The sequence below is a fragment of the Tympanuchus pallidicinctus genome, unplaced genomic scaffold, assembly GCF_026119805.1.
Source record: "Tympanuchus pallidicinctus isolate F22 unplaced genomic scaffold, pur_lepc_1.0 scaffold110, whole genome shotgun sequence".
Lineage (NCBI taxonomy): Eukaryota > Metazoa > Chordata > Aves > Galliformes > Phasianidae > Tympanuchus > Tympanuchus pallidicinctus.
This window is the reverse complement of record NW_026294628.1, coordinates 25,001-38,259: the sequence shown is the minus strand read 5'-3', so window position 1 is coordinate 38,259 and position 13,259 is coordinate 25,001. Positions and strand designations below refer to the sequence as shown.

At 54.7% G+C, this 13,259-nt stretch overlaps 1 protein-coding gene across 1 annotated transcript; it reads left to right on the top strand.

Annotated features, from left to right (window-relative positions):
• The first annotated feature begins 390 nt into the window (after nucleotides 1-390).
• TRIM7 (tripartite motif containing 7) lies at nucleotides 391-12,987 on the top strand. Its single transcript, XM_052671473.1, has 8 exons — nucleotides 391-500; nucleotides 1,562-2,219; nucleotides 3,590-3,685; nucleotides 4,088-4,318; nucleotides 7,600-7,622; nucleotides 7,990-8,105; nucleotides 9,461-9,496; nucleotides 11,861-12,987. Exons 1-8 carry the CDS (start codon nucleotides 454-456, stop codon nucleotides 12,373-12,375), a joined length of 1,722 nt encoding a protein of 573 aa, XP_052527433.1. The 5' UTR covers nucleotides 391-453; the 3' UTR covers nucleotides 12,376-12,987.
• Nucleotides 12,988-13,259: the final 272 nt, after the last annotated feature.

The following is a 13,259-nucleotide window of genomic DNA, read 5'->3' as shown; positions in this document are numbered from 1 at the left end:
GATCCGTGGTGGAGGAGGGGATGGGAAGCCTCGGTCCTTCTGGATCCCTCGGATTTTGGGACGTGGGAGGGGGGTTAAAGGACGCAGAGCCCCTTTGGAAAGGACTTGGGTTGGGAGACAGGTGGAGGGAGGTGCTGGAAACAGGATCCTGGCTCCGGGGCTGGGAAAAACTCTTTGGCACAGAGGAGGAGAGCAGAGAAGGAGAGCGGCGGGTGCCTGGGATAGCTGCAATGGGGGAGGGGAAGGGCTGGTAAGTGAGATGGGGCTGGGGGGGGGGGTTGGGGAGGGAAAGGGGTTGGGGGGGACACAAATGGGGCCGGAGCTGAGCGGTGCTGGTGGCTCTCGGGATTTGAGCTGGATCCTTTCGCCGCAGCAAAGCGGAGCGGCCGCCCCTGGCCCGCGCTTCGCCCCGCTGCAGGTGGGGGTGCCGGGACCCCCGCAGCGCCGTCCTCCATGCAGAGCTACAGGAGGACACCCCTCTCCTACAGCTCCGCTCCGAGGTACGTTGAGATGCGGGTGGCGGGATGCGTCCGTCTGTCCGTCCGTCCGTCCGTCCGTCCCACCCCTCCTTTTCTCTCTCCGATATTCCCCCATCCACAATCCCCGACTCCGGCAGCTCTCAGCCCCTCGCCTCCTCCTATAGACTCCAAAGCGAAATAAACGACTCCTGCCTGCTTGCGGCTCGACCTGGAGAGCGATTCCCAGGCTGCGCGTGCACGAGGACGGAGCGGCGCGCAAGGGGGGGGGGGGAGGGAGCGCGCGGGTCGATGCGCGCGCAGAGGGGTTGGAATCGCTTCCCCTCGGGGGCTGACGGCACGACGGGGCGCACGCCGCATCCATAGGGCGCCTGTGGGTGCGCGTGTGCGCAACGCACCCCCGAGCCGATCGTTCTGCGTTATTCCCGGGCTCGAAGTAGGATGGGGATGTAGAGGAGGAAGGGATCCCATGCCACAACCCCCCCCCCCAAAAAAAAAAACCCCAGGGCTGGGTTCAAACCGACGCGGAGCAGCAACAGATGCAGATGGGTGCCCCTGATCTGCATCTGTCACCCGATGCCGTTTTCATTCCCTCATTAGGAGGCGATGAATCACCCCCCAGAAGCGCCTGCTCTTCTCTGTTGATAGCACCCAGCTCGTTATTTGGGCTCGTGTTACACACGACTTTTACTTCCCTGCTCTGCAACGGGAGAAAACCGCAGCACCGACCCCATCCAGCAACCCAGGAGTTCCTCCTGTGTTGAACATCCCTGCTTGGAAGGCAGATTTGGGAACAAAAACGTGGGGTTTCTTGTTTTGCGAGGCCCCCCTCGTTTAGAGCCTGATATTTATGGCTTTGGGAAACGCTCGGCCCCGTCTCCGTGTCGCTTCATGCCACGCGTTTCCCCTTTCTCCCGTTGCTTTTTACAGCCCTGGAGCTCCACCAAAGCCATTTTAAGCACCGGGGTTTTTATCAGGAGCTCCCGGAGCAGCTGCTCCATGCGAGCTGCTTTGAGTTTTGCAGCTCTGCCGTTCATTCCCCGCTCCCCCAACGGTTCCCTTAATAACAGCAGCCATTGATGCAGGTGGGGAGCTGAGACCCGAGCTGCTTTCGGAGGAGCAAAGAGCAGGGACGTCTCCTCGCTCCCTTTCTCCTCCAGCCGCGCTCTGTGCCCTAAAGCTGAGGCCTTCGTTACCAGTTTAAGGAAACCGGACACTGCAGTGGGATCGTTCCTGGAACGGGAACGCCCATGGGGCCGCGTGCCAAGCATTCACGCTCTGCCTCCAGCCCCGGTGAAATCAGTCCTTGCCCGCAGGAGAGAGGCCATGGCTGCCGTCTTCCTGCCTGGAAACCTGCAGGACGAGGCCACTTGTTCCGTGTGCTTGGAGTTCTTCAAGGATCCCGTGTCCATCGAGTGCGGGCACAACTTCTGCCGGGCGTGCATCGTCAAGAGCTGGAAGGACTTGGAGATGGACTTCCCCTGCCCTCAGTGCAGGGAGATCTTCCAGCAGAAGAGCCTCCGACCCAACCGCCAGCTGGCCAACATGTCCGAAATCATCAGCCAGTTCGCCTTGCGCGGGGCGAAGGGAGCGGAGGAGGACGGGCTCTGCGTGAAGCACCGCGAAGCCCTCAAGCTCTACTGCAAGGATGACAGGAGGAGCATCTGCGTGGTGTGCGACCGCTCCCGCGAGCACCGGCCTCACGCTGTGGTCCCCGTGGATGAGGCGTCCGAGGAGTACAAGGTGTCTGTCTGTCTGTCTGTCCAACCCCGAGCGCGGCCTGTCTGCTGTCCGTGTGTCTTTCCCCCCTCCGTTTCAGCGTCCGCTCTTCTCCTCTCGTCTCCCCGTGGTGTCGCTGGGTTTGGAGTTGGGAAGTGCTGATTTTTTTTTTGCAATGGGAAGCGCTGATTCTTGCAGAGGTTTTGGTTGCTGCTTCTTCTCTAGTTTTCCTCCTCTTCCTCAAGAGGAAGAGGCTGGAGGCCCATGAGCTCCATGGGGACCCTGAGTTTACAGGAGGGCTGGAGGCCCGTGAGCTCCATGGGGACCCTGAGCTCAGCAGAAGGGCTGCAGGACCATGAGCTTTATGGGGACCCTAAGCTGTACAGGAGGGCTGCAGGACCATGAGCTTTATGGGGACCCTGAGCTGTACAGAAGGGCTGGGGGCTCGTGAGCTCCATGGGGACTCTGAGTTTGCAGAAGGGCTGCAGGACCATGAGCTCCATGGGGACCCTGAGTTTACAGGAGGGCTGGAGCTCCATGAGCTCCATGGGGACCCTAAGCTGTACAGGAGGGCTGCAGGACCGTGAGCTCCATGGGGACCCTGAGTTTACAGGAGGGCTGGAGGCCCGTGAGCTCCATGGGGACCCTGAGTTCAGCAGAAGGGCTGGAGGACCATGAACTTTATGGGGACCCTGAATTTACAGGAGGGCTGGGGACTCGTGAGCTCCATGGGGACCCTGAGCTGTACAGGAGGGCTGGAGCTCCATGAACTCCATAGGTACCCTAAGCTGTACAGGAGGGCTGGAGGACCGTGAGCTCCATGGGGACCCTGAGTTTACAGGAGGGCTGGAGGACCATGGGGACCCTGAGCTGTACAGGAGGGCTGCAGGACCATGAGCTCCATGGGGACCCTGAGCTCAGCAGAAGGGCTGCAGGTCCACCCTTCCCCGCAGAAAGGATGGAGATCCAGAGTAGCCGAGAGGCTGCAAAACAGATTAATTGCCCTCTGCACCCAATGGGTGCCCATAAGGTGACACCCTCGGCTATTCTAGGGCACTGCCTGCAGCCAAGGCTCAGCTTGTGTCAGGAGAAAAGGTTAGCAAGGCGGCGGCAGCTGGTGAAAGCAGTTTGCATTCCCTGCCATGGTCTCCCGCGTCTCCCTTCGGAGGTTTCTTTGTGTTTGCTGTCGGTTGCAAAGTGTGGGTGTGCATGGGCAGAGCTGAGGCAGCAAATCCATCCAGTGAGAAGGGATGCTTGAGATGCTGCTTGTCCTTGTGGGGCTGGAAGGACAAACTGCGCCCACGTGGAGCGAAACGGCAACGGAATAAAACAGGAAGGGAAGGAGAAAGGGAAAACATCATCAGTGATCATTGATCCTTTTCTTGGTTTCCCAGGAAAAAATCCAGGGCCGCTTGGATTTCCTGAAAAAGGAGAGGCAGGAACTGCTGGAATTCAAAGTGAACGACGATAAGAAAACCCAGGAGCTTCTGGTGAGCGCAGCGCGATGCTCCATGGCGGTGGGTCTGGGTTGGGATGTCCCTTGTTGGAAGGGACAAACACCACCGGGCCGCCCCCAGCCCGTGCTTCTATTCTACCACTCTCACAAAACTGTGCTTTCAGCCCTTCCTGCTGCTCTTCCAGCTGGAAAGGCTGGAAATAACACCAGCCAAGGGCTGTGCTTTCACACCACGATGGTTTCACGCCGCTTGCTGGGGCTGTGCCGATGGCCAGCGTAGAGCAACGCAACCACGATGCGTGCAACCTCCTCTGTGCTTGCAGAGGATGCATCCCCCGAATGCTGGTTGACTCTGCACCGACATCAGGCCCGCAGCAACGCATCACATCAGGAAAAGAAGCCAACCCAGCTTTTTTTTGGTGTGTTTCCCTCCCAGAAAACCATCGAGACCGAGCGTCAGAAACTCCTCGTGGAGTTTGAGGGGCTCCGGCAGTTCCTGCACGACCAGGAGCACATCCTGCTGGGGCAGCTGGACAAGATGGAGAAGAGCATCGCCAAGAGGCAGAACGAGAACATCACCGACCTCTCCAAGGAGATCACGCTGCTCAACAAACTCATCACGGAGCTGGAGGAGAAAATCCAGCAGCCCGTGCTGGAGTTCCTCAAGGTGAGGCGGTTGGGTCTGTGATCGCAGGGCCGTGGGATCAGCGAGTCTTTGGATGGTTGGATCGTAGAATTGTTGGGTCGTTGGATGATGGAACCGTTGATCTGTAGAAGTGTGGAATAATTGGGTGGTAGAACCATTGATTTGTAGCTTTAGTGGATCACTGAACCATAGAACCATTGATTTGTAGATTTAGTGGATCACTGAACCATAGAACCATTGATTTGTAGATTTAGTGGATGACTGAACCATAGAACCATTGGTTTGTAGAGCCATTGGATCATAGAGTCATTGGTTTGTAGAATGTTGGGTCATTGGATCATAGAACCATTGATTTGTAGATTTAGTGGATCACTGAACCACAGAACCATTGGTTTGTAGAGCCATTGGATCATAGAGTCATTGGTTTGTAGAATGTTGGGTCATTGGATCGTAGAACCATTGATTTGTAGATTTAGTGGATCACTGAACCATAGAACCATTGATTTGTAGATTTAGTGGATCACTGAACCATAGAACCATTGGTTTGTAGATTTAGTGGATCACTGAACCATAGAACCATTGGTTTGTAGAGCCATTGGATCATAGAGTCATTGGTTTGTAGAATGTTGGGTCATTGGATCATAGAACCATTGATTTGTAGATTTAGTGGATCACTGAACCACAGAACCATTGGTTTGTAGAGCCATTGGATCACAGAGTCATTGGTTTGTAGAATGTTGGGTTGTTGGATCATAGAACCATTGATTTGTAGATTTAGTGGATCACTGAACCATTGAACCATTGGTTTGTAGAAACACTGGATCACTGGATCCAATTGGATCATTGGATCGTAGAACCATTGACTTGTAGATTTAGTGGATCACTGAACCACAGAACCATTGGATGGTGGAATTTTTGGATCACTGGATCATAAAACCATTCATTTGTAGATCTAGTGGATCACTGGATCGTAGAACCATTGATTTGTAGAGCTGTTGGACCACTGGGTCATAGAACCATTGGTCTGTAGAACCACTGGATCAGTGGATCATAAAATCTTCGAATCAAAGAACCGAAGAGTGGTGGAACCTTCGGACCAGGGAACCTTTGGACCCCCGAATCGTGGTTAGCAAAGAAATTCGCCTTCAGCTTTGCATCTTGACGCTTCCATCTCCTTTTTCTTCACGTCTTCCTGTCGACATCCTTGGGAGAAAACTCTCTTTTTGTTCTTACTCCTGCCATTACTTTCACTTCTAATGAGGAATCCACTCCTCTGGCAGAGCAGGGATGGCGAGAGCTGGGCATGGAGGCACGCGGAGCCCAGCAGGACGCGGCCCCACGCCAGCGATTGCAGCAGAGCCTCTGCTGGGAGCTGGAAGCAGAGCTGGGTTTTCAAGTCAGAATGAGATTTTACCAAGCTGGAAAGCACGAGGGGAGGAGCAGATGGAGTTTGGGTATTGATTGCGTGGCAAAGAACGGAGCTGGAGTCACTCCAGCGCTGCCCAAACCCTCCTCTGCAACAGCAGCGGGGTTGGGAGCACAAACCCCAACATCCCACCCCAAAACCAGGCAGAACCCAACGCCGTTCTGGAAGGCAAAAAAGCCAAAGGGTGACCTTAAGGTCGGTCACGGCTGCGATGGGAGCAAAGTGCTGCACGCACAGCTCTTCATTTCTTCCTCTTTGAGCCCAAACCTGAATTTCAGGCCCTGCTCTTCTGACCCCCCCTATTGAGAGCACTGTAAATATTTGCAGAGCAAATCTTTACCCAGGCCTCTGCAGGGTGATTCCGTGAGGTCTTTGCTCAGCTCCCACCGACAGGCACAAAAGTGATGGTGTAATGAGTGGTGATTAGCTTAATTGCTTTCTTTAATCCTCACCCAGCCCCCTTCCCATTCCCTGGAGGGTATTTTTGGGTTTTGCTTGGCTTTGAACTCATCCTAATTCGCAGTTTTTGCCCCTCTTTCCCCTCATTTTAAAGGGCAACAGATGGAGCTGAGTGGAGACTTCACCTCCACGAGTTTCCTCATTAGCGAGGGTACTTTAACCTGTAAATTTCCTCCATAATTAATTGCTCACCCTTTTTGAGGGCGAATAATTTCCACCGTGGAAATATCTGCCCCCGTAACGCAACGAATCCTTGGGTGAACCCTTCCCTTGGGAGCCCAGGTATCACAGGAACCCAAATGTGCAGCTTTCATGCCAGCGTTTAGGGGGCAAGATGTGGAAAACGGTGTGGCTTCAGCTCTCAGGCTGATGTCCTTCTGCATTTGGGGTCTCCATTCGGGAGACCCCGAAGGAATTTGTTGGATGGGAGACCCCAAAGGAATGGATTGGATGGGAGACCCCAAAGGAATGGGTTGGATGGGAGGCATCCAAGAATGGGTTGGATGGGAGACCCCAAAGGAATGGGTTGGATGGGAGGCATCCAAGAGTGGGTTGGATGGGAGACCCCAAAGGAATGGGTTGGATGGGAGGCATCCAAGAATGGGTTGGATGGGAGACCCCAAAGGAATGGGTTGGATGGGAGGCATCCAAGAGTGGGTTGGATGGGAGACCCCAAAGGAATGGGTTGGATGGGAGGCATCCAAGAATGGGTTGGATGGGAGACCCCAAAGGAATGGATTGGATGGGAGGCATCCAAGAGTGGGTTGGATGGGAGACCCCAAAGGAATGGGTTGAAAGGGAGACCCCAAAGGAATGGATTGGATGGGAGACCCCAAAGGAATGGGTTGAAAGGGAGACCCCAGAGGAATGGGTTGGATGGGAGGCATCCAAAAGTGGCTTGGATGGGAGACCCCAAAGAAATGGGTTGGATGGGAAACCCCAAAGGAATGGGTTGGATGGGAGACCCCAAAGGAATGGGTTGGATGGGAGACCCCAAAGGAATGGATTGGATGGGAGACCCCAAAGGAATGGGTTGAAAGGGAGACCCCAGAGGAATGGGTTGGATGGGAGACCCCAAAGGAATGGATTGGATGGGAGACCCCAAAGGAATGGGTTGAAAGGGAGACCCCAGAGGAATGGGTTGGATGGGAGGCATCCAAAAGTGGGTTGGATGGGAGACCCCAAAGAAATGGGTTGGATGGGAGACCTCAAAGGAATGGGTTGGTTGGGGACCTCCAAAAATGATGGGTTGCTTGGAGGCCACCAAAAGCCCCTTCCAACCCAAACCACACCGTGAATGTGGCCAAAAGTAGCGGGATGGACGCCCCCCAAAAGCAGTGCTGATGGGGTGGGGGTCCCCACTGAGGCGCATTGCAGGCTGCACGAACATCTGACGGCCTCTTTTCTCCCTTTGCAGGATGTGATGAGCATCATCAGCAGGTACGGAGCGCCGCTCCTCCTTTTCTTTCAAGTTTCTTTTCCCCAAAACGTCTTCACTGAAGGGTCAGTTTTTGCAGACCGGGTGCCTGTGTGGAGCACGCCGTCCTTTTTGGGGGAAAACAGGGCTTTTCCCCCCCCCCTCAGGTTGCCCCATCGCTTTCAGATTTGGGGTCTGTGGTGGGAGAGGAGCTGAACGCACCATTACTTTCTGCAGGGTGGGAATCACCCTCTGCTCTGGCAGCTAAATTTGCTGCGGTCCTGGCACTGCTGGGGGCACAACAGAGAACAGGGATGCAAAAATAAGGATAAAAGCAGAGGAAACGCAGTGATTTCCCTCCCTGCTTTTCGCCCCTTTTCCCCCCCGCAGGAGCGACGAGGTGAAGTGCCAGAAGCCCGTGCCCGTCTGCACCGACATGAAGGTGCACGTCTGCAATTTCTGCCTCAAAACGGTGGTCCTGGAGAAAGTCCTCAAGAGGTTCAAAGGTGGGCAGCGCCCAAGGGGGGGGGGGGGGGGAAGATCCGTCCTCGTTTGGGAGATGGGAGAGAACGGGGAAAACGGGGCCGAGGAGGGAGGAAATGGGGGGGGGAGGAGGAGATGCGAAGGTTTGCGGCGGTCCGGGGAGGCGTTTCAAGGCTGCTCCATCGCAACGGTGTGAAACGGCCACGAGATGGTGTGAGAGGATCGGGAATGTGGGAAGGGAATGGGGGAGGGGGGGATGGAGAGAAGGGGGAGGGGAGGGGGAAGGAAAGGAAAGGGAAAAGGGGAGGGGAAAGGAAAAGGGAAAGGAAAGGAGGAAGGAGAGGAAAGGAGAAAGAGGTGAGAGGAAAGGAAAGGGGAAAGGGGAGGGGAAAGGAAAGGGGAAAGGAAAGGAGGAAGGGGAAAGGAAAGGGGAAAGAGGAAAGGAAAGGAGAAAGGGGAAAGGGAAGGGGAAAGGAAAGGGGAAAGGAAAGGAAAGGAGAAAGAGGAGAGAGGAAAGGAAAGGGGAAAGGGGAAAGGGGAAAGGAAAGGAGAAAGGGGAAAGGAAAGGGGAAAGGGGAAAGGAAAGGGGAAAGGAAAGGAGGAAGGGAAAGGAAAGGGGAAAGGAAAGGAAAGGGGGGAGGAAAATGGGAGGAGAAGAAGGAGAAGGGAGGAAAGAAAAGGGGAAGAGGGGAAGGAGAAGAGGAGAGAAAAAGGGGAGGGGAGGAAGAAAGGAAGGGAAGGAGAAAGGAGTGGAGGAAGGAAAAGAGGAAGGAAAAATGGGGAGGGGGGAAGGAAAAGGGGAGAGAAAAAAAGGGGAAGGGAGAAAGGAAAAGAGAGTAGGAAAAAGGGGAAGGGGAAGAGAAGGGAATGGAGGAAGGAGAAAGGGGAAGGGGGAAGGAAAAGGGGAGAATAAGAAAGGAAGGGAAGGAGAAAGGAGTGGAGGAAGGAAAAGGGAGGAAGGAAAAAGAGAAGAGAGGAAGGAGGAGTGAGGAGAAGGAGAAGGGGGGAAGGAAAAGGAAGGGAGGAAGAAAGAAAGGGAAGGAAAAGGGGGAGGGAGGAAAAAGTAAAGAGAGGAAGGAGAGGGGGAGAGGAAGAAAGGAAGGGAAGGAGAAGGAGAGCGAAGGAAGGATAAGGGGGGAAGGAAAAAGGGAAGAGAGGAAGGAAAAGAGGAGAGGAAAGAGGGGAAAACAAATACAAACGGCACCTTTGGAGCAGGGGTTTGTGCTGAGAGCTCATTGAGTGATGGGGAGAACAAAGCCGGGCACGATAGGGAAGGTTTGAGCAAATCCTTCAATAGCAAACAATATCTTGATGCTTTGGGGTTATTTTTCCCCATTTTCTCGGTGTTTCCATTCTCTTCTCCCCCTCTTCCTTTCAGAAAACCTGCGGGATGAGTTGGGAAGAGGTGAAAAAGGTAAAAGGAGAAACGGCGAAGGCGTAACGGCCCCGAGGCAAAGACTTTAAATTGTGGTTGTAATTTGCAAAGCCAAAGAGAGGGAAGAGGAAAAAAGAAGGACAGAAAGAAAGGAGCTCTAAATTACATATATACCTTTAATTTCTTCTTTCTCAATGATTTCCAGATCCAGCCTGCTCAGTCCAGGAATCAAAGGCCGGTTTTTGACGCCGGGGATCTGCCAGCTGAGCGAGGTCCTTCCTGCCTCTTTACCCCTTAACCAACCCATAGCGTGGCACAGAAAGAACAGATTTTGAATCCCCCCCCCCCCAAAAAACGGGGCTGCTGCCCTTCCTGCCCTCGGCCTGCTTGAATTCTGCAGGATGTGCAGATTCCAGAGCCGCCCCATGGCTCCCATTGCCTGCGATCCCATCCCCCAGTTTGCAAAGCCACAGGTGTGCATTATTTTCTTTGCTTGTAAGATGGTTTTCAGCACAGGGCTTGCAGACCCTACGGGGTTGGGATCTCCCCAAGACCCCCTTGGTAAGGAGAGGCCCCGCTTTGCTCCCCAAAACCCCCCCAGACCCATCTGAGCAAAGCAGAGTGGAAGAAGGGAGGTCAACAGGATCAGCAACGCCTGCCTGCATGTTGGTGTGTGTGCATGAGCAGGGACACAAAACCCCACGGAATCCCAACCCCCTGCCTGCCCTGCGCCATCTTTTCCAACAGCTTTCCTGTGGTCTCTCTCCCAGCACCCACCAGCATCCCATCACCTGCATCCTTTCGGGCTCCGTGCCCCATTTCCAGCCCCAATGCATCCCATCACCCGCATCCTTTTGGGCTCCATGCCCCATTTCCAGCCCCAATGCATCCCATCACCCGCATCCTTTCGGGCTCCGTGCCCCATTTCCAGCCCCAATGCATCCCATCACCCGCATCCTTTTGGGCTCCGTGCCCCATTTCCAGCCCCAATGCATCCCATCACCCGCATCCTTTCGGGCTCTGTGCCCCATTTCCAGCCCCAATGCATCCCATCACCCGCATCCTTTCGGGCTCCGTGCCCCATTTCCAGCCCCAATGCATCCCATCACCCGCATCCTTTCGGGCTCCATGCCCCATTTCCAGCCCCAATGCATCCCATCACCCGCATCCTTTCAGGCTCCGTGCCCCATTTCCAGCCCCAAACCATTGGCAGAGCAAAAAAAAGGCCTTTAGCTAAAGGGGCTCTGGCACAAACCCCAGCTCCTTTCTGCTCCTGAGGTTCCCCCCCTGGATGTCCCCAAAGCCACATTGGGTCTCATCCTGACTTTGGTGGCGGCTTTGCTGACTACAACCACAATTTGAGGTCATTGGAAGGGGAAAAGATGTTGGGATCCAAACTCATCGGTTTGTGTGCGCTCTTTGTTGGCTGTGATCCGCTGTGTGAAGGTGCCTTTAGGTCACGGCTTTCCGTGGGTGTTTATTATGGGAAGAAAAAGCCAACGCCGCATCAGACATCAGGCGTGAAATGGTGTCTTTTTATGCCAGGGGGGCCAGGAGCAAAGCAAAGAATCAGAAAATATCCATTTATTTGGAGGGGGGGAAAGCAAAAAAGCCTTGATCTAAGGTCAGTTTTTCGTGCCTGTAATTACTAATCACCTGCATGTGGTTTTATTGCCTTGTTGCTGCCCCATTCCGTGGCGGTTTGAGCTGCTCTCCTTTATTTCCCCATGGAGGAAGCTGGGGTCTCAGCACCCGGAGCTCCTGAGGGGCAGCGGGCCACAAAGAGCCAAAGTCGGGGTGTCCTTTTTGTAGGTTGGAGGGGCCCCAGTGCTTGGGTTGTCCTATGGGGCATCCTGAACCAGATCTTATTTCCCATAATTTACCTTATTATGGTGCTTTTTCACCATAAAATGTTCCACTGGGGCTTCACCCTTCGCGAGCTGGTGACCCCCTGATGTCCTCAACGGGGATCTGCCCCCAGGTTTCTCATCCGTGTGGGCTCTATTTGTGCACAGCACTGGAATTGCTCCCATTTCGGTGTAAAAGCTCAAGGTGAGCCCTAAGCATCTCCCAGCCAACGCCTCCGTTGGGTTCCCATCCCCATTGGGTTCCCATCCCCATTGGGTTCCCCTCCCCATTGGGTTCCCATCCCCATTGGCTGTTCAGACATTGGGATCCCATCCCCATTGGCTCTTCAGTCATTGGGTTCCCCTCCCCATTGGCTCTTCAGGCGTTGAGGTTGGATCCCCATCCCCACTGAGGCGTTGAGTTTGGGATGGGGTTCCACAACCCTAAAACACACCCCCAGTTTTTTCCTTTTTTTTCTGTTGTGTTTTTTCTTTATTATTTTTAACAATTACTGAGTCGTCGTCTTCTCGTCTCTACAACCGCTGTCTCCAACAGAGGACCTGACCCTGGACCCCGACTCGGCCAACCACCTCCTCATCCTCTCCGCGGACCTGAAGAGCGTGAGGATGGGCTGCAGGAAGCAGGATCTGCCCGACAACCCCAAAAGATTCGACACCAACTCGCGGGTTTTGGCCACCACGGGCTTCAAATCGGGGCGGCATTACTGGGAAGTGGAGGTGGGGGCTTCGGACGGTTGGGCCTTCGGGGTGGCCAAGGAGTCGGTGAGGAGGAAAGGGCTGACTCAGTTTTCTCCCGAGGAAGGGATTTGGGCAGTGCAGCAGAACGGGGGGCGCTACTGGGCCGTCACTTCGCCCCAACGCACCCCGCTGTGCCTGGGGCAGAAGCTCAGCAAGGTGAGGGTGTACCTGGATTACGAGGGGGAGGAGGTGTCCTTCTACAACGCCGAGAACATGCAGCACATCTTCACCTTCAACGTCGCCTTCCGAGAGAAAGTGTTCCCCCTTTTCTCCGTCTGCTCCACCGTCACCTACATCAAACTGTGCTCCTGAGGCCGCGGCGGGGACCCAGCGGTGGGTCTGGAAGGAGAGGTTGGGTGATTGGGAGAGAAAGCTGGGGGATGAGAGGGTGAGAGGGCAGGGAGGCCGTCCCAGGGGGGCTTCAGGCGAGGAAACGGAGGAGTTCCGGAGCCGTCTGCTGAGTTTCAACCACATCTTGGTCGACCCGCGGTTGAGGCCAACCCAACTCTGCGATGAGAAGGAAACCACTGCGCTGCCTCGGGGCCCTGGGGCTGGAACTGGATGGGTTTTCCTCTTGGGATGAAGACCGTTGGGGAGAGTTTTTTTTGTTTCGTGTTGTTTATTTTGGCTCTTCTTGCTCCTGCTGCGAAGAAATGCCTCCCTGAAGGGTAAATCTTGCTTGTTTTAGGCGATTCTTCTAAAATTTGGGTTAATTCTGTCCTCCAAAGACTATTTTTGCGGTATTTCAGCGGTGGTTTCAACCCTGTGCTCACCACAGTGCGAACTCACCTGGAGACAAACCCCCAAAATGCTGATTTTTCATTGTTTTCCCCCCCCAAAACCGTCCCATATGAAGCAGAAAGAAACGGGTGGTGTGGAGACGTCGGGGTTGCGCTGGAAATAAAACGTCAAGGTGCTACTGGAGCTCTTTTCTTTGTCGTTCCCAATTGCGAGTGGGGTTTGGTGGCGCCCCAGTCCGTGTTTGGGACTGGGAAGTAAATTAATTGGGGCGCACAGAAGGTGGTTGGATGGAGAGAGGGGTTTGATATCAAAGTGAAGCTCAGCCTCGGTGCTCCCACGCTCCTAACAGTGGGGTTGTGATTAAGAGCTGCTGCTAAGCTCCCGGAAAACCTTTGCGGAGGGGAACTGTGCTGTTCCAGCAGCAGCACAGAGCTGGGTTTGTTGCATTTCACCCC

Bases quoted from the DNA above. Each gene is read 5' to 3' on its own strand.
- TRIM7 (XM_052671473.1), top strand. From the start codon at position 454: ATGCAGAGCTACAGGAGGACACCCCTCTCCTACAGCTCCGCTCCGAG. The intron at 3,686-4,087 runs GTGAGCGCAGCG...TTTCCCTCCCAG, and splicing joins AGAAAACCCAGGAGCTTCTG to AAAACCATCGAGACCGAGCG. The intron at 8,106-9,460 runs GTGGGCAGCGCC...TCTTCCTTTCAG, and splicing joins AGTCCTCAAGAGGTTCAAAG to AAAACCTGCGGGATGAGTTG.